At 40.5% G+C, this 21,313-nt stretch overlaps 1 protein-coding gene across 1 annotated transcript; it reads left to right on the forward strand.

The window, feature by feature from the left end:
* Positions 1-8,225: 8,225 nt before the first annotated feature.
* LOC133230626 (serine/threonine-protein phosphatase 2A catalytic subunit beta isoform-like) lies at positions 8,226-9,804 on the forward strand. Its single transcript, XM_061388351.1, has one exon. It carries the CDS (start codon positions 8,241-8,243, stop codon positions 9,168-9,170), a length of 930 nt encoding a protein of 309 aa, XP_061244335.1. The 5' UTR covers positions 8,226-8,240; the 3' UTR covers positions 9,171-9,804.
* The last annotated feature ends 11,509 nt before the right edge of the window (positions 9,805-21,313 follow it).

A 21,313-nucleotide genomic window follows, 5' to 3' on the forward strand; every position in this document is an offset into this window, starting at 1 on the left:
CTTGCAGTCCAAGGGACTCTCAAGAGTCTTCTCCAACACCACAGTTCAAAAGAATACATACATGCTGCTAAGTCGCTTCAGTCGTGTCCAACTCTGTGGGACCCCGTAGACGGCATCTCACCAGGCTCCCCTGTCCCTGGGATTCTCCAGACAAGAACACTGGAGTGGGTTGCCATTTCCTTCTCCAACACATGAAAGTGAAAAGTGAAAGTGAAGTCACTCAGTTGTGTCCGACTTTTAGTGGCCCCATGGACTGCAGCCTACCAGGCTCCTCCGTCCATGGGATTTTCCAGGCAAGAGTACTGGAGTGGGGTGCCATTGCCTTCTCCGATACATACATACATATATATATCTGAATCACTTTGCTATATACCAGAAACTAACAAACGGACTTCCCTGGTGGTCCAGTGGTGAAGAATTCCAATGCAGGGGATGTGGGTTCAATCCCTGATTAGGGAACTAAGATCCCACATGCTGTGGAGCAACTAAGCTGGAGTGCCACAGCTACTGAGCCGGCAAGCTCTAGAGCCTATGCTTCACAACTAGAGAAGACCCTGCACGCTGTAACTAGAAAAAGCCTGAGTGCTTCCTTGAAGACCCGTTTCAGCCAAAATTAAAACAAAACAAAACTAATACAACATTGTAAATCAACTACAGTTCAATTAAAAAAAACACACAAATCTTGCATGAACATTTACTAAGTTTTGACTGCATATGCTGGTGTAGGGCTTCCCTGGTGGCTCATCTGTAAAGAGTCAATTTATTAAAAAAAAGAAATATTTTAAAACAACAGTACAATTTGATTCTGAAAGATTCTGTATGGGAAAAATTAGGGTCTTAAACTCTAGATTATTTTATTTCCAAAGAATTAATTTACTTATTTTTGGCTGGGCTGGGCCTTCATTGCTACAAGCAGGCTTTCTCGAGTTGCAGCAAGTTCGGGGCTACTGTTCATTGCAGCGTGTGGGCTTCTCATTTTGATGGCTTCTCTTGTTGCTGAGCACCGGCTCTAGGGCACAGGCTTCATTTGTTGTGGCAAATGGATCTAGTTATCCCTCTGCATGAAGGTTCTTCCTGTACCAGAGATTGAACCCAGGTCCTCTGCATTGGCAGATGAATTCTTAACCACTGGGCTACCAGTGAAGTCCTCTATATGGCTTTATGTTACTCAGTTATAGCCTTTTGCTTCCCCTTCAGTATGACACATAGAAAGAGCATGGATTTTGCAGTCAGTAGATTCAGATTAAAATCCTGATTCTATAACTTGAAAGTTGTGTGACATTGAATGAGTTACCGAATGTCTCTGTACCTCACTATCTTTAGGAGTGAAATGGAGATAATGGGCTTTATACTGGGCTTTACATAATGGGCTTTACATTCCAGCCCATAATGAAGTGCCTGACCCAGGACTCAAGATATGTTAAACAAATGACTGAAAAGTGTCAGGAATGTTCCTGGTACATGGCCTGCATTTAATGATAAATCTCCTACACACTTATGTATGCCTGGTAATTTTTGATTGGATGTCAGTCTTCATAAATTTTACCTTGTGGGTGATGGATATTTTTGTGTTCCTATAAATATTCTTGAATTTTATTCTGTGATGAAGTTAAGTTACCTAGATATCTTTTGTGAACATTAACAAAAATGTAATTTCAAACTTAACAAAAAGCTTCAAGAATAGTACAAGGAACTTTTATGTACAATTTCCTCTGATTTACCAACTGTTAACATTTTTTCCCTGGTGGTTTAGACGGTAAAGCGTCTGCCTACAATGTGGGAGACCAGGGTTCGATCTCTGGGTTGGGAATATCTCCTGGAGGAGGAAATGGCAACCCACTCCAGTACTCTTGCCTGGAAAATTCCATGGAAGGAGGAGCCTGGTTAGGCTACAGTCCATGGGGTCGCAAAAGTCAGACACGACTGAGTGACTTCAATGTCAATGTCAATGTCAGCATTTTTTCACTCTATCAAAATCTCTCTTTTTCTCTATTTCTCTATGAATTGAGAGTAAATTGTAGCCCAGGTGCCATTATACCTCTAAAGTGCTCAGTGTGTATTTTTTAAGAACAAGCACACTTTTTATTACATTGATAGTAGTAGTATCAAAATAGAAAATTTAGTATTGTTGCAATATTATTTAATCTTCTGGTAATATTTCAATTTTACTAGTTGTCCAAATGATGTTCATTATAATAATTTTTTTCTGGTTTGGAAGACCAGATGAGAGTCTCTTTTAATCAAAGTCTGTTCCTCAACCTTTATTTTTTTTAAATAATTAATTTTTGCTGTGCTGACAGACCTTTGTCAGTGCAGGGGAGAAGTCCCAACTTCTGAACCACCAGGGAATTCCCCTTCAACCTTTATTTGTTTTTGAAGCCATTGGCAAATTTGGCAAATCCTAGCCACTCATTTTTTAATGCCGAATGTCTCTGTGCTTCACTTTCTTTATGAGTGGAATGGAGGTAATACCTTACATTCCAGCCCATAATGAAGTGCCTGACCAGAACTCAAGATTTGTTAAACAAATGACTGGATCACATCAGGAATGTTCCTGGTACATGGCCCGCATTTCATGATAAATCTACACATCTATGTATGCCAAGTAATTTTTTAAAAAATGTTAATTTATTTTTAATTGGAGAATAATTGCTTTACAATATTGTGTTGGTTTCTGCCATACATCAACATGAATCAGCCATAGGTATGCACATGTCCTGTCCCTCTGTAACCACCCTCCCACCTCCCACGCCATCCTGCCCCTCTAGGTTGTCACAGAGCACTGGGTTGAGCTCCCTGAGTCATACAGCACATTCCCACTGGTGATCTATTTTACGTACGGCGATGTCCGTTTCCGTGCTTCTCTCTCCATCGGTCCCGCCGGCCCCTTCCCCCACTGTGTCCACAAGTCCATTCTCTATGTCTGCATCTCCATTGCTCCCTGCAAGTTGATGCATGGGTACCATCTTTCTAGATTCCATATATATACGTTAATATATGATATTTGTCTTTCTGATTTCGTATAATAGGCTCTAGGTTCATCCACCTCATTAGAACCAACTCAAAAGCATTCCTTTTTTATAGCCAAGTAATATTCCATTGTGAATATGTACCACAACTTCTTTATCCATTTGTCTGTTGATGGACATCTAGGTTGCTTCCATGTCCTATCTCTTGTAAATAGAGCCGCAATGAACATTGTGGTTCATGTCTTTTCAATTATGGTTTTCTCAGGGTGCATGCCCAGTAAGTGGGATTGCTGGGTCATATGGTGGCTTTATTCTTAATTTTCTAAGGACTGTCGTACTGTCTTCAATTGATACTGCCTGTATCAATTTGCATTTCCATCAACAGTGCAAGAAGATTTCCTTTTCTCTACGTTATCTCCAACGTTTGTTGTTTGTAGACTTTTGATGATGGCCATTCTGACCAGTGTGAAATAGATAGCTCATTGTAGTTTTGATTTGCATTTCTCTAATAATGAGTGATGTTGGTCATCTTCCCATGCATTTGTTAACCATCTGTATGTCTTTGGAGAAATGTGTGTTTAGGACTTCTGCCCACATTTTGGTTGGGTTGTTTGTTTTTTGGGTGTTGAGTTGCATGAGCTACTTGTAAATGTTGGAGATTAATCCTTTGTCGGTTGTTTCATTTGCTATGATTTTCTCCCGTTCTGAGGGTTGTCCTTTCACCTTGTTCATAGTTTCCTTTGCTGTGAGAGAGCCTTTACATTTAATAAGGTCCCATTTGTTTATTTTTGTTTTTTTCCATTACTCCAGGAGGTGGGTCATAGAGGATCTTGGAGTTTTATGTCTGAGAGTGTTCTGCCTATGTTCTCATCTAAGAATTTTATGGTTTCTGCCTGGTAATTTTTGATTGGATGTCAGTCATTGTAAATTTTACCTTGTCAGTACTGGATATTTTTGTGTTCCTGTAAATATTTTTGAGTCTTATTTTGTCATGAAGTTAAGTTATTTGGGAATCTTTTGTGAACATTTGAAAAGTATATAATTCCAAACTTAATGAAAAGTTGCAAGTATAATACAAGAAACTTTTATGCACATTTTCCTCTGACTCATCAATTGACAACATTTTGCCACCCTTTATCAGCGTCTCTCTTTTTCTCTATTTCCCTGAGTTAGATAAATTGTTTGATAATTAATTGTAGCCTCGGTGTCCTTATATCTCTAAAATGTTCAATGAGTATTTCCAAAGAAGGACACTTTTTATTACCTTGAGAGTAATATTATCAAAATAGAAAAATTTAGGATTGATATTATTTAATCTTCTGGTAATATTTCCATTTTGGTAGTTGTCCAAATAATGTTCATTATAATAATTTTTTTTCTGGTTTGGAAGACCAGATGAGAGTCTATTTTAATTGAAGACTGTTCCTCAATTTTTTTTTTAATATAACTTTTATTTTTTCCTGTGCTGACAGGACCTTGTCAGTACATGGGAGGAGTCCTAACAGATGGACCACCAAGGAATTCCTCTTCAACCTTTGATTTGTTTTTGAAGCCACTGGCAGATTTGGCTAATCCCTAGCCATCCATTTTGTATACTGGATATCTTTGTACTTCACTTTCTTTATGAGTGGAATGGAGGTAATACTTTACATTTCAACCCATAATGAAGTGCCTGACCCAGAACTCAAGATTTGTTAAACAAATGACTGAATAACACTAGGAATGTTCCTGGTACATTGCCTGCATTTCATGATAAATCTTCTACACACCTATGTATGCCAAGTGATTTGTTTTAAAATTTATTTTTAATTGGATGATAATTACAATATTGTGTTGGTTCCTGCCATACATCAACATGAATCAGCCATAGGTATATATATGTCCCCTCCCACTTGAACCTCCCTCCCACCTCCCACCGCCTCCACATGAGCTGCTTGTAAATGTTGGAGATTAATCCTTTGTCGGTTGTTTCATTTGCTATGATTTTTTACCATTCTGAGGGTTGTCTTTTCTCCTTGTTTACAGTTTCCTTTGCTGTGTAAAAGCTTTTAATTTTAATTAGGTCTCATTTCATTATTTTTGCATCCATTACTCTAGGAGGTGGATCATAGAGAATCTTGCTGTGATTTATGTTATACAATGTTCTACCTCTGTTTTCCTCTAAGTGTTTTATAGTTTCTGCCTGGTAAGTTTTGATTGGATGTCAGTTATCGCAAATTTTTCCTTGTTGGGTGCTGGATATTTTCATGTTCCTGTAAATATTCTTGAGTTTTATTCTGTGATGAAGTTAAGTTACTCAGAAATCTTTTGTGAACATTAAAAGATATATGTAATTCCAAACTTAATGAAAAGCTTCAAGAATAGTACAAGGAACTTTTATGTACATTTTCCTCTGATTCACCAATTGATAACATTTTGCTACACTTTATCAAAGCCTCTCTTTTTCTCTGTTTCTCTATGAATTATTTGAGAGTAAATTGTAGCCCAGCTACCCTTATAGCTCTAAAGTGTTCAGTGTGTATTTGCAAAAAACAAGGACACTTTTTATTACATTAGTAGTAATATTATCAAAATAGAAAAAATTAATATTGATACAATATTATTTAATTTTCTGATAATGTTTTGATTTTACTAGTCCAAAGAATATTGGTTATAACAATTTTTTTTCCAGTTTGGAAGACCTAATAAGAATCTCTTTTAACTGAAGACTGTTCCTCAACCTTAACTTTTTTTAATCTAATTTTTTTTTTTTAACTGCTCTGACAGACCCCTGTCATTGCAGGCACAGAATCCTAACCACTGGACCACTAGGGAATTCTCCTTCAACTTTTATTTGTCTTTGAAACCATTGGCAAATTTGACAAGTACTAGTCACTCATTTTGAATACTGGCCCTTAATTTTGATCTTTATTTTTTCATGATTAAATCCATATTATGAACCTTTGGCAGGAAAATTACAGAGGCGTTGTTTTGTTCTTCTTAGTGTCTCATTTCAGGAAGTACCAGATATCATTTGACCAATTATTGGTGTTGTTAACTTTGAACATATGGTTAAGAGTAGGGGAAGGTTTTCCGGAATTCTTCATTGTGAAGTTATTTCCCTTTGTAATGAACACAGGTTCCCTCCTACTTAATTCACTTCGGATTCCAACAGAACTTGACCTCCAATTCTCCTCCAACCTCAGTGGCTGCTCCTTATTGTGTCCTCATCTCCCCGACTTTCAAATGTTGGAGATCAGTCCTTGAATCGATTCTCTTTTTTCTAGTATTCTTTCCCTAGTTGATCTCTTCCAGACCTATGACTTTATTTATTTATTTTTGGCTGCCCTGAGTCTTCGTCTCTGCCAGCAGGCTTTCTCTAGTTGTGGCAAGTGAGGGCTACCCTTTCTTGTGGTGTGCAGGCTACTCATTTTGGTGGCTTCTTTTATTGCGGAGCATGGGCTCTAGGTGCCCAGTCTTCAGTAACTGCAGCACACGGGCTCAGTAGTTATGGTGCATGGACTTAGTTCCTCCAGGGCATGTGGGATCTTTCCAGACCAGGGATCAACCTGTGACCCCTGCATTGGCAGGCAGATTCTTATCCACTATGCCACCAGGAAAGTTGAGCCTTAGGACCGTAAATACCGTATACTGACGACTCCCAAATTTATCGCTCTACTCCAAGCTCTCCCCTGAGTTCCAGACTGTAATTGAACTTAATAAATCCAAAACAGAACTCTTGATATCACACTCCACAACTGCTCTCCCCCAGGCTTCTCCTCAGACAAGGAAACACATACAGTTTTCCATTATCTGGATCCTCTCAAACTCTTAGGTTCTACTTCTGCCATTTCTCTTTCCTTTCTCTGCTTCCTCTGCTCTCATTTCTTGCTCTTTTTCAGTGTTTCAAGTTTATGTCAGCTCAGGGAACTTTTATGTACATTTTCCTCTGATTCACCAATTGATAACATTTTGCTACACTTTATCAAAGCCTCTCTTTGCACTTACTGTTTCCCCATCCTCTTCACCGTCTCCCTATATTGATTTGGCTTGTCCCTGTCTTAGTCTGTTTGGGTTACTTTCACAAAAGCATCACAGGCTGCGTAGCTTATAAACAGTAGAGAAAAAAAAAATTGCTCACAGTTCTGAAGCCTGGAAGTCTGAGATCAGGGTGCCAGCATGGTCAGGTGGCAGCCCTGGTCCAGGTCTGAGACTTCTTGTGTCTTCAAGTGGTGAAAAGGGCTAGGGAGTTCTGAGATCTCTCTCTCTCTAAGATATTGATCTATTTGGCTGCACCAAGTATTAGCTGCAGCATGGGCTCTTCAGTCTTCATCGAGGCATGCAGGCTCTTTAGTTGGGGCAGGTGGGATCTAGTTCTCTGATCATAGATTGAACCTGGGTTCCCTGCATTAGGAGCATGGAGTCTTAGCCCCTAGACCACCAGAAAATTTCCTGTAGTATATCCTTTATCAGTACACTAATCCCATCCATGAGGGGTCCACCCTCATGACCAGATCACCTCCAAAGATCCCACCTGCCAATATCATCACCTTTGGCAACATATGAAATTGGGTGAGGGGACACATTCGGATGTGTCCGCATATTAGTTAGGCTTCAGTTCAAATATCACCAGTCCAGAGAGTCCTTTCTTGACAAATTTGTCTAAATTACCAGCCTCTTACTCCATTGGCTTATCCAGCTTAATTTTTTTCTTTGTAGTAATTATTACTCTCTGAAATATTATGTTATTTGTTTGTGTTTCTAGAATCAGCTTTCCCCACTAGCATATCAGCTCAGTGAGAATGAAAGATTTGGTCAGTTTCATTCAAAACCGTGTCCCCAGTGCTTGGGAGAATGCCTGAAGTCAAGTAGAATATTAATAAAAACTTGTTGAATCATTGACTGAATGACTGAATTGAATGGGATCAGAGGCTGGTCTGCTTAAAAGTCTAGAGTCTTAAGACTGGAGGACAGCGGCCGGCGGCCGGCAGGCGGCGGGTGCCCATCCTCCGGCGGCAGCTGCGCGGAAGCCCCGCACGTCCCCGCGTCCTTCACCGACTCTCCGGGCGCGCGGGCCGGCGGGCCGGGGCGGGCGGGGGTCTCCCGGAGGCCGCGCGCTCGGAGCCGCCCGAGGGGCTTGGGCGGGGCGCGGGGTCCGCAGTGCCCGGCTCCTCCCTCCCCCGCCGGGAGCTGGCGGCGGCGGCGGCGGCGGCGGGGGGCTAGGGGAGCAGCGCCCGGGGCGGGGGCGCGCGGGGGGCGGGAGGAGGCGGCGGCGGAGGGGCGGGGGCCGCCATGGACGACAAGGCGTTCACTAAGGACCTGGACCAGTGGGTCGAGCAGCTGAATGAGTGTAAACAGCTGAACGAGAACCAAGTCCGGACGCTGTGTGAAAAGGCTAAGGAAATCTTAACAAAAGAATCAAATGTACAGGAGGTCCGTTGTCCTGTCACCGTCTGTGGAGATGTGCATGGCCAGTTCCACGACCTTATGGAACTCTTCAGAATCGGTGGGAAGTCACCAGACACAAACTATCTGTTCATGGGCGACTGTGTAGACAGAGGTTATTATTCTGTGGAAACGGTAACTCTTCTTGTGGCATTAAAGGTGCGTTATCCAGAGCGCATTACAATACTGAGAGGAAACCATGAAAGCCGACAAATTACCCAAGTTTATGGCTTTTATGACGAATGTCTGCGAAAGTATGGAAATGCCAATGTTTGGAAATATTTTACAGATCTCTTTGATTATCTGCCACTTACAGCTTTAGTAGATGGACAGATATTCTGCCTCCATGGTGGCCTCTCTCCATCCATAGATACACTGGATCATATAAGAGCCCCGGATCGTTTACAAGAAGTTCCACATGAGGGCCCTATGTGTGATCTCTTATGGTCAGATCCAGATGATCGTGGTGGGTGGGGTATTTCTCCACGTGGTGCTGGCTACACATTTGGACAAGATATTTCTGAAACGTTTAACCATGCTAATGGTCTCACACTGGTTTCTCGTGCTCACCAACTTGTAATGGAGGGATACAATTGGTGTCACGATCGGAACGTGGTTACCATTTTCAGTGCACCCAATTACTGTTATCGTTGTGGGAACCAGGCTGCTATCATGGAATTAGATGACACTTTGAAATATTCCTTCCTTCAGTTTGACCCAGCATCTCGTCGTGGAGAGCCTCATGTGACCCGGCGCACCCCAGACTACTTCCTGTAAATCCCTCTTGGGAAAACCTGCCTTTGTATGTGGAAGTATATCTGGCTTTTATATATATAAATATATATATATATAAACAACAAAAAAAGCAACAGTAATCTATGTGTTTCTGTAACAAATTGGGATCTGTCTTGGCATTAAACCACATCATGGACCAAAATGTGCCATACTAATGATGAGCGTTCAGCACAATTTGAGACTGAAATTAGTGCAACACTAAGTTCTAGATCGGTCGGTCTTAACAGTTTGCCTGCTGTATGTGTAGTAACCATTTTCCTTGGGACTGTTCAAGCAAAAAAGGTAACTAACTCCATCTCTTGCACTTACTGGGAAATTTTAGTTAAGAGTGTTTAACTGGCATGGATTAATAGGGTTGGATTTTTATTTTTAAGAAAAATTCACAAGCTAACTTCCACTTAATTCATTACCATTTATTTTATTGAAATGTATAATTAACTGAAAAAAGGATTCTTGGGAGTACGTTGTCATAACATTTAAAGAGATTTCCCTTCTTTAAAACTAAATTACTGTTTTATGTTGATCTGCATATTTCTGTATATTTGTCATGATAGTGCTTGCATTCTACTTGGTGTACTGAGCAAATAAACTTTCTGTTTTAAACAAACAAAAAAAAGACTGGAATTTGAAGGCATCTCAAATTTGGTTGACTAAATTAAAAAGAAAACACACTGTTTGATTCTATTTACATGATGTTCAAGAACAGACTATGTGAATCTAAGGTGATAAAAGTCACAGTAATCATTATTGAAGCCCGAGCATCTAGAACCCATGTTCTGCAACAACAGAAGCCACTCAATGAGAAGCCCACACATCACAACCAGAGACTAGCCCCTGTTCACCGCAATTAGAGAAAGCCCACAAACAGCAGTGAAAACTCAACACAGCCAAAAATAAATAAATACAATTTTAAAATGCTGCTAAGTCACTTCAGTCGTGTCCAACTTGTAGTGTGCGATCCCATAGACGGCAGTCCACCAGGCTCCCCCGTCCCTGGGATCTCCAGGCAAGAACACTGGAGTGGGTTGCCATTTCCTTCTCTAATGCATGACAGTGAAAAGTGAAAGGGAAGTTGCTCAGTCGTGTCTGACTCTTAGCGACCCCATGGACCGCAGCCTACCAGGCTCCTCCATCCATGGGATTTTTCAGGCAAGAGTACTGGAGTGGGATGCCATTGCCTTCTCTGTTTTAAAATGAGAAGACAGTAAAGGGTGGTCAATATATATGACACAAAAGAGTCATGGCTTAGGGTAATGAATAAGGGATGATGTTAAAGAGTTTTAGAAGTCCTTTTTATAGCTTGGTTAAAAGCTTTCATCCTTCATGCAGTGGAAGGATACAGAAGAAGATCAGAAATGGCAGGTCTATGAAGTGTCTTTTAAGAAATTATAAATTTTGAATTTCCCTGGTGGTGCAGTGGATAAGAATCTGCCTGCCAATACAGGGGGCATGAGTTCAATCCCTGGTCTCGGAAGATCCCAAGTGCCCCAGAGCCCGTGTGCCCACAACTACTAACCCTGCACTGTAGAGCCTGTGTTCTGCAACAAGAGAAGCCACCACAATGAGAAACCCGTGTACTGCAACGAAGAATAGCCCCTGCTCACCCCAACTAGAGAAAACAGCCTGTGCACTAACGAAGACCCAGCACAGCCAAAAATAAATTAATGAAAACAAAAAGGAATTATACATTTTGAAATATTTCCAGAGGCACAGAAAAGTTGCAAATGTTACAGTTTTATTCACCCTTCATCTGAATTCTCTTAATGAGAACATCTTGTGTAAGCACAGTGCAATGTTCAAAACTAAAATAGTAAAAAAAAAAAAAAAAAAAAAACAGAACTAAAATAGTGTTGGTGCAACACTCTTGGCTAAAGCACAGATATTATTTATTTATATTTCACAGCTCTTCCACTATATTCTTTTTCTATTCTATTCCAGGATGCCATCCAATATCTCACATTGCATTTATTTTTTGTGTTTTCTAAATCTCCTCTCTTTTGTAATAATTACTCAGTCTTTTATGACCTTGAGACTTAAAAAAAAGTACTTGTCAGTTACTTGTAGACTGTGACTCAGTCTGATATTTTAAAAAATATTTTCCTGATTTTTCTGATATTTGTTTTCTGGTTTTTCTTATGGTTATATTGGGATTGTGCATTTTTGGCAAGAATAGTATAGAAATGACATGCCTTTCTTAGTTCATCCTACCAGGGGATACACGATGCTGCCCTCTGATATGTCTTATTACTGATAATGTCAACTTTGATCACTTGGTTAAGGTTTCTTTACTGTAAAGTTACTATATTTCTCTTTGTAATTAATAAATATCTGAAGGAATATGTTTAAGACTATGCAGAATTCTGTTTCTCTTCGAACTTTTGCCCATGAATGTTGGCATCCATCAGTGGATCTCACACACAATTATTACTGTGGTGTTTGTTCTAAAAATGATTTTCTATTTCCCTCATTCCTTCTACATTTATTTATTAATATTTAAATTTATTTATTTGGCCGCAACAAGTCTTCGTTGCATGCAGAATTTTTAGTTGTGAAATGTAGGATCCAGTTCCCTGACTGGGATTGAGCCTGGGCGCCCTGCACTGGGGGCCACTGGACCACCAGAGAAGCCCCCCCTCCTACATTCATTAACTGGAATTCTCCCGTAAGGTAGAACTGTCTCTTCTTCCCAGTTTTTTATTTAGCCAATACTTTATATCACTATGGTCTCTTATCCAAGAGACCATTTATTTTATTTCATGGATTATAATCCAATATTTTATTTATTTTGTTGTTCAAACTGTTTCACCTTTGTCATTGTGAGCTCCTTCAGATTGGCTCCTGTTTCTTTTTGACATGCCCCATCTAGAGTTCCAGAAAAACATCTATTTCTGCTTTATTGACTATGCCAAAGCCTTTGACTATGTGCATCACAATAAACTGTGGAAAATTCTGAAAGAGATGGGAATACCAGACCACCTGATCTGCCTCTTGAGAAATCTGTATGCAGGTCAGGAAGCAACAGTTAGAACTGGACATGGAACAACAGACTGGTTCCAAATAGGAAAAGGAGTACATCAAGGCTGTATATTGTCACCCTGCTTATTTAACTTACATGCAGAGTACATTATGAGAAACGCTGGAGTGGAAGAAGCACAAGCTGGAATCAAGATTTCCGGGAGAAATATCAATAACCTCAGATATGCAGATGACAACACCCTTAAGGCAGAAAGTGAAGAGGAACTAAAAAGCCTCTTGATGAAAATAAAAGTGGAGAGTGAAAAAGTTGGCTTAAAGCTCAACATTCAGAAAACAAAGATCATGGCATCTGGTCCCATCACTTCATGGGTAATAGATGGGGAAACAGTGGAAACAGTGTCAGACTTTTTTTTTTGGGCTCCAAAATCACTGCAGATGGTGACTGCAGCCATGAAATTAAAAGACGCTTACTCCTTGGAAGGAAAGTTATGACCAACCTAGATAGCATATTCAAAAGCAGAGACATTACTTTGCCAACAAAGGTCCGTCTAGTCAAGGCTATGGTTTTTCCCGTGGTCATGTATGGATGTGAGAGTTGGACTGTGAAGAAAGCTGAGCGCCGAAGAATTGATGCTTTTGAACTGTGGTGTTGGAGAAGACTCTTGAGAGCCCCTTGGACTGCAAAGACATCCAACCAGTCCATTCTGAAGGAGATCAGCCCTGGGATTTCTTAGGAAGGAATGATGCTGAAGCTGCAACTCCAGTACTTTGGCCACCTCATGGGAAGAGTTGACTCATTGGAAAAGACCCTGATGCTGGGAGGGATTGGGGGCTGGAGGAGAAGGGGACGACAGAGGATGAGATGGCTGGATGGTATCACTGACTCGATGGACGTGAGTCTGAGTGAACTCCAGGAGTTGGTGATGGACAGGGAGGCCTGGCATGCTGCGATTCTTGGGGTCACAAAGAGTCAGACACGACTGAGCGACTGAACTGAACTTACTAGCGTGTGAGATGAGTGCAATTGTGCAGTAGTTTGAACATTCTTTGGCATTGCCTTTCTTTAGGACTGGATTGAAAACTGACCTTTTCCAGTCCTGAGGCCATTGATGAGTTTTTCAAATTTGCTGGCATATTGAGTGCAGCACTTTCACAGCATCATCTTTTAGGATTTGAAATAGCTAAACTGGAATTCCATCACCTCCACTTGCTTTGTTCATAGTGATGCTTCCTAAGGCCCTCTTTTTTTTTTTAATTAATTAATTAATTAATTAATTTTTTCCTAAGGCCCTCTTGACTTCACATTCCAGGATGTCTGGCTCTAGGTGAGTGATCACACCATTGTGGTTATCTGGGCCATGAAGATCCTTTTTGTACAGTTCTTCTATGTAGTCTTACCACCTCTTCTTAATATCTTCTGCTTCTGTTAGGTTCATACCATTTCTGTCCTTTATTGTGCTCATCTTTGCATGAAATGTTCCGTTGGTATCTCTAATTTTCTTGAGGAGATCTCTAGTCTTTCCCATTCTATTGTTTTCCTCTATTTTTTTGCATTGATCACTGAGGAATGCTTCTTATCTCTCCTTCCTATTCTTTGGAACTCTGCATTCAGATGGGTTTATCTTTCCTTTTCTCCTTTGCCTTTAGCTTCTCTTCTTTTCTCAGCTATTTGTAAAGCCTCCTCAGGCAACCATTTTGCCTTTTTGCATTTCCTTTTCTTGGGGATGGTCTTGATCACTGCCTGCTGTACAATATCACGAGCTTCTGTCCATAGTTCTTCAGGCACTGTCTATTTGATCTAATCTCTTGAATATATTTGTGACTTCCAACGTATAAGCATAAGAGATGTGATTTAGGTCATACCTGAATGGTCTAGTGGTTTTCCCTACTTTGTTCAATTTAAGTCTGAATTTGGCAATAAGGAGTTCATGATCTGAGCCACAGTCAGCTCCTGGTCTTGTTTTTGCTGACTGTATAGATCTTCTCCATCTTTGACTGCAAAGAATATAATCAATCTGATTTCAGTGTTGACCATCTGGTGATGTCCATGTGTAGAGTTTTCTCTTGTGTTGTTTGAAGAGGGTGTTTGCTATGACCAGTGTGTTCTGTTGGCAAAATTCTGTTAGCCTTTGACCTGTTTCATTTTGTACTGTAAGGTCAAATTTGCCTGTTACTCCAGGTATCTCTTGACTTCCTACTTTTGCATTCCAGTCCAGATATAAACTTTAGAAACAAAATTAGAGTGTCCTTTTAAAAACTTGATTAAAATTTTAATAATATAACAACAAGGAACTATCTCAAAAGTGAGTAATATAACTAGAATTTAATGTTCAGTGAAACACCAACACTTTTCATTGTGAGGGCAGTAACCCTGCAGCCAGGGAAGGCTTTATCCCATCAAATAAAAACGAGGTTTGTCAGGGAGTCAGGAAAAGCCAAGGGGCTATCTTGGATTTCCCATAACCCAGACAGATTTACAGCTATAGCTTACCCATTTTAATTGCCCAATTTAGGAGTAGACTATTGCCATGTTTTAAGGACATCAGATAGAAATAGTTTAATGAAAGTGAAGTTGCTCAGTCATATCCGACTCTTTGTGACCCCATGGACTGTAGCCTACCAGGCTCCTCTGTCCATGGAGTTTTCCAGGCAAGAGTACTGGAGTGGGTTGCCATTTCCTTCTCCAGGGGATCTTACCAACCCAGGGATCGAACCCGGGTCTCCTGCATTGCTAGCAGATGCTTTACTGTCTGAGCCACCAGGAGGTCAAGTGAGGGGTTAATTTGTAGAAGCAGAAGGAGCTTTATCTACATGTACCATAGATCATTGTGAAATAATACTTATTTACTCTCCTGGAGAAGGAAATGGCAACCCACTCCAGTATTCTTGCCTGGAGTATCTCATGGACAGAGGAGCCTGGTGAACTACAGTCCGTGGGGTTGCAAAACTTTATCAAAGTAACAAAAGATTTTACAAGCAAATATAAATTACTTAAAGGCAAAGAAATTCACAATCTGTTATCAAAAGCTGTGTTCTAAGAAAACTTTGTTCTTTTAACAGAGAGAGAAAACCAAATTCCAGTCTGGTACCAGTTTTTTTTTTTTTTAATTTTATTTTATTTTTAAACTTTACATAATTGTATTAGTTTTGCCAAATATCAAAATGAATCCATCACAGGTATACATGTGCTCCCCATCCTGAACCCTCCTCCGTCCTCCCTCCCCATACCATCCCTCTGGGTCGTCCCAGTGCACTAGCCCCAAGCATCCAGTATCGTGCATTGAACCTGGACTGGCATCTCGTTTCATACATGATATTTTACATGTTTCAATGCCATTCTCCCAAATCTTCCCACCCTCTACCTCTCCCACAGAGTCCATAAGACTGTTCCATACATCAGCGTCACTTTTGCTGTCTCGTACACAGGGTTATTGTTATCATCTTTCTAAATTCCATATATATGCGTTAGTATACTGTATTGGTGTTTTTCCTTCTGGCTTACTTCACTCTGTATAATAGGCTCCAGTTTCATCCACCTCATTAGAACTGATTCAAATGTATTCTTTTTAATGGCTGAGTTGTGTTTATCTAGTTAATCTTATAAAGTCTTTTCCATAAATCTTGAGGAAGCAGCAATATTCTTCTAAGTGCATGAGAGTGAAACCATAGACAGCATGTTTAAAATGTAACTATATTGTAATTGACAAAGCAACCTGGTCATTGCTGTGACATGTAACACTTTAATATGGTAACCAGAATTATAACTGACAACATTTTATCAGGACATATCGGATCTTTATGAATTCCACATAATTTTTAGGATATCTATATTAGTAACATCAACCATACATATAACCTGAGATTTATCACTTCTCCAACAATACTTCCCAAGTAATTTAACATATCAAATGAACCCATGTAGTTAAATACCTCTCTTTGGGATGTCTCAGAGGCCCTCTGAAGCATCCCAAAGTCAGCTAGAGGTCAAAAGAACTTCATTAGATTTTAATTTTAGGAAGTTTTGCCAAAAATATCAGCAGGGTTTATAACATTCAGTCCAACAGGTTTATATCAATCATTGTGAAACAGTAGTCATTTGCTTAGCCAAAGTTAACAAAAGATTTCAAAGGTAAACAGATCAGATCACTTCAGAGGTAAAGAAACTTAAAATTCATTACTGAAGGAAGTTCAACATCTCAAGAAAACTTGTATTATGTACAAAATTTTTCTTGGGGTCCACTTTCCATAAAACCTCTTTCTCTTTTTTTAAAATCACTTTATTTAGAAACAGCCACCTGTAAGTCAGATCTACTTTCTTTTTTCTTAAGAAGATGCAATTTCATTTCTCATAGCTTTTTTTTTTTTTTTTACTTAAAACACACATCTTATTTTCCTTAAGCAACTATGAACTGTACTTTATATTAGCATTCTGTAATACTTTGGCCACCTGATGCAAAGACCTGACTCATTTGAAAAGACCCTGATGCTGGGAAAGATTGAAGGCAGGAGGAGAAGGGGATGCCAGAGGATGAGATGGTTGGATGGCATCATAGACTGAATGGGCATGAGTTTGAGTAAACTCTGAGAGTTGGTGATGGACAGGGAGGCCTGGCGTGCTGCAGTCCACGGGATTGCAAAGAGTCAGATATGACTAAGCGACTGAACTGAGATTGGTGAACCAGTTTAATTATTAAAAATATTTGCTTTCTTATACAGAACATCGCAGGATGGCACCAAACATATTCATTAATAGTCCAAAATCTCTTTAGTTTCTCTGTAAGAGGAAGTTAGTGTTCAGTAAATAATGTTTCAAAATCTTATTTTATTTGGAAATGACCTAGCTATTTAGTAAGCTTTTATCACTTAGTTTAGTAGAACCCTAGAAATTCAAGTTACCCCAATCTTCAGAGATTATTTTAGACAGACATTCCTAAAGTATAATTATTCTTAACCAAGTCTATTTAAAAGCTCTTGTCATATATATATATATATATATATATATATAAAGTTTCTTCACTTGAATTACTTTCTTTGTTGGCAAATTTCACTTACATTAAACCTAGGCACAATAAAGGTATTACACAATGCTGATGATTTAAGACATGTCTTAATTAGATTAGCAAACAAACATTAATACTAGATATTTAATATTGAATATTTCCCAGTTCACATGAACCTGAAGTTCCTTTAGGTTAATTTCTGTTGTAGTTGTTTGATTCGTAAGTGCTTGCTTTTCTTTAAGCCAATTGACTAACAAAGATACACACTGAGACAAGGTAAATTCAGACAGACAGACAGACAGAGATCTCTTAGTTTTCTGCTTGAGATTTAAAATGTCTCTTTGGTTCTTTTCTCTCTCTATTTTTTCCCCCCTTGACTTGAAATTCTAATTTGCCCAAGGTTAAGGTCTCAGGCAAATTGGGCTCTGTATTTCAAGCAGCTTGCTGTACTAAATCACTTCAGCCGAGTCCAGCTGTTTGCGAGTCAATGGACTGCCAGGCTCCTCTGTCCATGGGATCCTTTAGGCAAGAATACTGGAGTGGGCCGCTATGCCTGCCTCCAAGGGAATTTTCCCAAACCAGGAATTGAACCCGCATCTCTTATCCTGCACTGTCAGAGTCTCTACCACTAACGCCATCTGGAAAGCCTAGGCAAAGGTTAACTTCAAGCATTTTTTCTAGGCAGACCTTTGTAAAAATCTAGCTGTTTTAAATTGCATATGCAAAAAGAACCGGTTTTGCAGTTTCAAAGGAAGAAAAAAAAATTCATTTTAACCAGTGTTCTCCGGAGTCTGTCAATTACAATTTGGCACTTACCAAGAGCTTTGTTAAAGACTGAACAACAAAGGCATTTGCCACCTGCCTCTATGGAGATTACTCTAATTCCCTGGTGGCTCAGACAGTAAAAGCGTCCGCCTACTATGCGGGAGACCCGGGTTCAATCTTTGGCATGGGAAGATCTCCTGGAGAAGGAAATGGCAACCCACTCCAGTATTCTTGCCTGGAAAAGCCCATCCATGGACGGAGAAGCCTGGTGGGCTACAGTTCATGGGGTGGGAAAGAGTCGGACACGACTGAGCAACTTTACTTTATACGAAGATTGAGCCCCACGCTGCTATAGCTGTTGATGTTCAACAACCCCGAGGGAGTTCAGGGTGGAGTGAGGCACTCTGTGCTGCAGGGAATCTGCTGGGACAGGTCTTTAGAGGAAATGGCAATCCACTCCAGCACTCTTGCCTGGAAAATCCCATGGACGGAGGAGCCTGATAGGCTACAGTCCATGGGGTCGCAAAGAGTCGGACACGACTGAGCGACTTCACTTCACATATTTTTAAGAACAGATATTATGGTCTCAATCCTTGCATCTCCTCATATCTAGAGAAGCAATAAATCCCTTCATGGTGACATCAGATCCTGTTGACTAACAGAAAACCTTTTGTATTGAATGGTATTGAACTCTGCCCTTCACCAAAACCTTATATATTGACCTTCTCCGTTGCCACTTCGGAGCAGTATCTCAGAGCTATCTGAAATGCTGCCTCCTGGGCTACAGTCCTCATTTTGCTCCAATTACTTCATGGCAAATAGATGGGGAAACAATGGAAACAGTGACAGACTTTATTTTCTTGGGCTCCAAAATCACTGCAGATGGTGACTGCAGCCATGAAATTAAAAGATGCTTGCTCCTTGGAAGAAAAGTCATCACCAACTTAGACAGCATATTAAAAAGCAGAGACATTACTTTGCCAACAAAGGTCCATCTACTCAAAGCTATGGTTTTTCCAGTAGTCATATATGGATGGATATGAGTGCTGGGCTATAGAGAAAGCTAAGGGCCGAAGAATTGGTGCTTTTGAACTGTGGTTTTGGAGAAGACTCCTGAGAGTCCCTTGGACTGAGGAGATCCAACCAGTCCATCCTAAAGGAAATCAGTCCTGAGTATTCATTGGAAGGACTGATGCTGCAGCTGAAATTCCAATACTACCTTGATGCTGGGAAAGATTGAAGGCAGGAAGAGAAGGGTGCAACAGAGGATGAGATGGTTGGATGGCATCATGGACTCAATGGACATGAGTGTGAGTAAACTCTGGGAGTTGGTGATGGACAGGGAGGCCTGGCGTGCTGCAATCCATGGGGGTTGCAAAGAGTCAGACACGGCTGAGCGACTGAACTAAATGGAAAACTTGACTTGCAACTCTCAAGTTGTACATCTTTTTTTAGTCAACAAGTCTAAAGAATATCATGGCTATCTAGTGCCAAAAAGTCACCTTTCCTTTCTGTAGTCATAGTTTTATAGCTAAAAATATAGACCAAAGTGGAAAGTGAAAGTTGCTAGTCATATCCGACTCTTTGCGACTCCATGGACTATACAGTGCATGGAATTCTCCAAGCCAGAATACTGGAGTGGGTAGCTGGTCCCTTCTCTAGGGTATCTTCCCAACCCAGGGATCGAACCCAGGTCTCCCTGGGTTGCAGGCGGATTCTTTACTAGCTGAGCCACCAGGGAAGCCCCAAATATAGACCATTTTGGTGCTCAAATTGACTCAGAATAGAGGCAGGAAAAAAAAAAAAAAGCTAGAGTAGGCGATGGAGTGGAAGAAGCTGGGCTTCTCCTCCCCCCACTGAGAGATGAGAAAGTTAGAAGGGGATTAGCTGATGGAGAGGGAGACAGAGGCAGAAGTGGGGGTGGTGTAAAGCTACAACAGGAAAAAGAAAAAAGAAGGCAAGGGGAGTGGGGGACATTGTTAGAGCTGTGTGCCGGCTCAAGGGAGAAGCGGACTTAAGAGGTGAAGATTTGAGCAACTAAAATACAATCTTGGCATTGTAACATGGACGGTTGTACTCACAAATCGAACAATTCTTTTTTTCCAATTGTAACTTCTCTTCAGACAATTTTAAATTAGCTTCATGTACCTAACAGTAGGCAGAGAGGAGGATCCAGCCTCTCACCCAATGTGTCACATTCTTATCCATTTTCAATCTGTGTGAGCCGAAAACATGCAATAGTTTCTAATGGTTCAGTTAGATTCAGTTCAGTCGCTCAGTCGTGTCCGACTCTTTGTGACCCCATGATTTGCAGCACACCAGGCCTTCCTGTCCATCACCAACTCCGGGAGTTTACTCAGACTCACATCCATCGAGTCAGTGATGTCATCCAGCCATCTCATCCTCTGTTGTCCCCTTCTCCTCCTGCCCTCAATCCCTCCCAGCATCAGGGTCTTTTCCAATGAGTCTACTCCTCACATGAGGTGGCCAAAGTACTGGAGTTTCAGCTTTAGCATCATTCCTTCCTAAGAAATCCCAAAGCTGATCTCCTTCAGAATGGACTGGTTGGATCTCCTTGCAGTCCAAGGGACTCTCAAGAGTCTTCTCCAACACCACAGTTCAAAAGCATCAATTCTTCAGCACTCAGCTTTCTTCACAGTCTAACTCTCACATCCATACATGACCACAGGAAAAACCATAGCTTTGACTAGACGAATCTTTGTTGACAAAGTAATGTCTCTGCTTTTGAATATGCTATCTAGATTGGTCATAACTTTCCTTCCAAGGAGTAAGCGTCTTTTAATTTCATGGCTGCAGTCACCACCTGCAGTGATTTTGAGCCCCAAAAAATAAAGTCTGATGCTGTTTCTACTGTTTCCCCATCTATTTCCCATGAAGTGATGGGACCAGATGCCATGATCTTAGTTCTCTGAATGTTGAGCTTTAAGCCAACTTTTTCACTCTCCACTTTTATTTTCATCAAGAGGCTTTTTAGCTCCTCTTCACTTTCTGCCATAAGGGTGGTGTCATCTGTATATCTGAGGTTATTGATATTTCTCCCGGCAATCTTGATTCCAGCTTGTGTTTCTTCCAGTCCAGCGTTTCTCATGATGTACTCTGCATGTAAGTTAAATAAGCAGGGTGACAATATACAGCCTTGATGTACTCCTTTTCCTATTTGGAATCAGTCTGTTGTTCCATGTCCAGTTCTAACTGTTGCTTCCTGATCTGCATACAAATTTCTCAAGAGGCAGATCAGGTGGTCTGGTATTCCCATCTCTTTCAGAATTTTCCACAGTTTATTGTGATCCACACAGTCAAAGGCTTTGGCATAGTCAATAAAGCAGAAATAGATGTTTTTCTGGAACTCTCTTCCTTTTTCCA

The sequence above is a fragment of the Bos javanicus genome, chromosome 18 (assembly GCF_032452875.1).
Source record: "Bos javanicus breed banteng chromosome 18, ARS-OSU_banteng_1.0, whole genome shotgun sequence".
Lineage (NCBI taxonomy): Eukaryota > Metazoa > Chordata > Mammalia > Artiodactyla > Bovidae > Bos > Bos javanicus.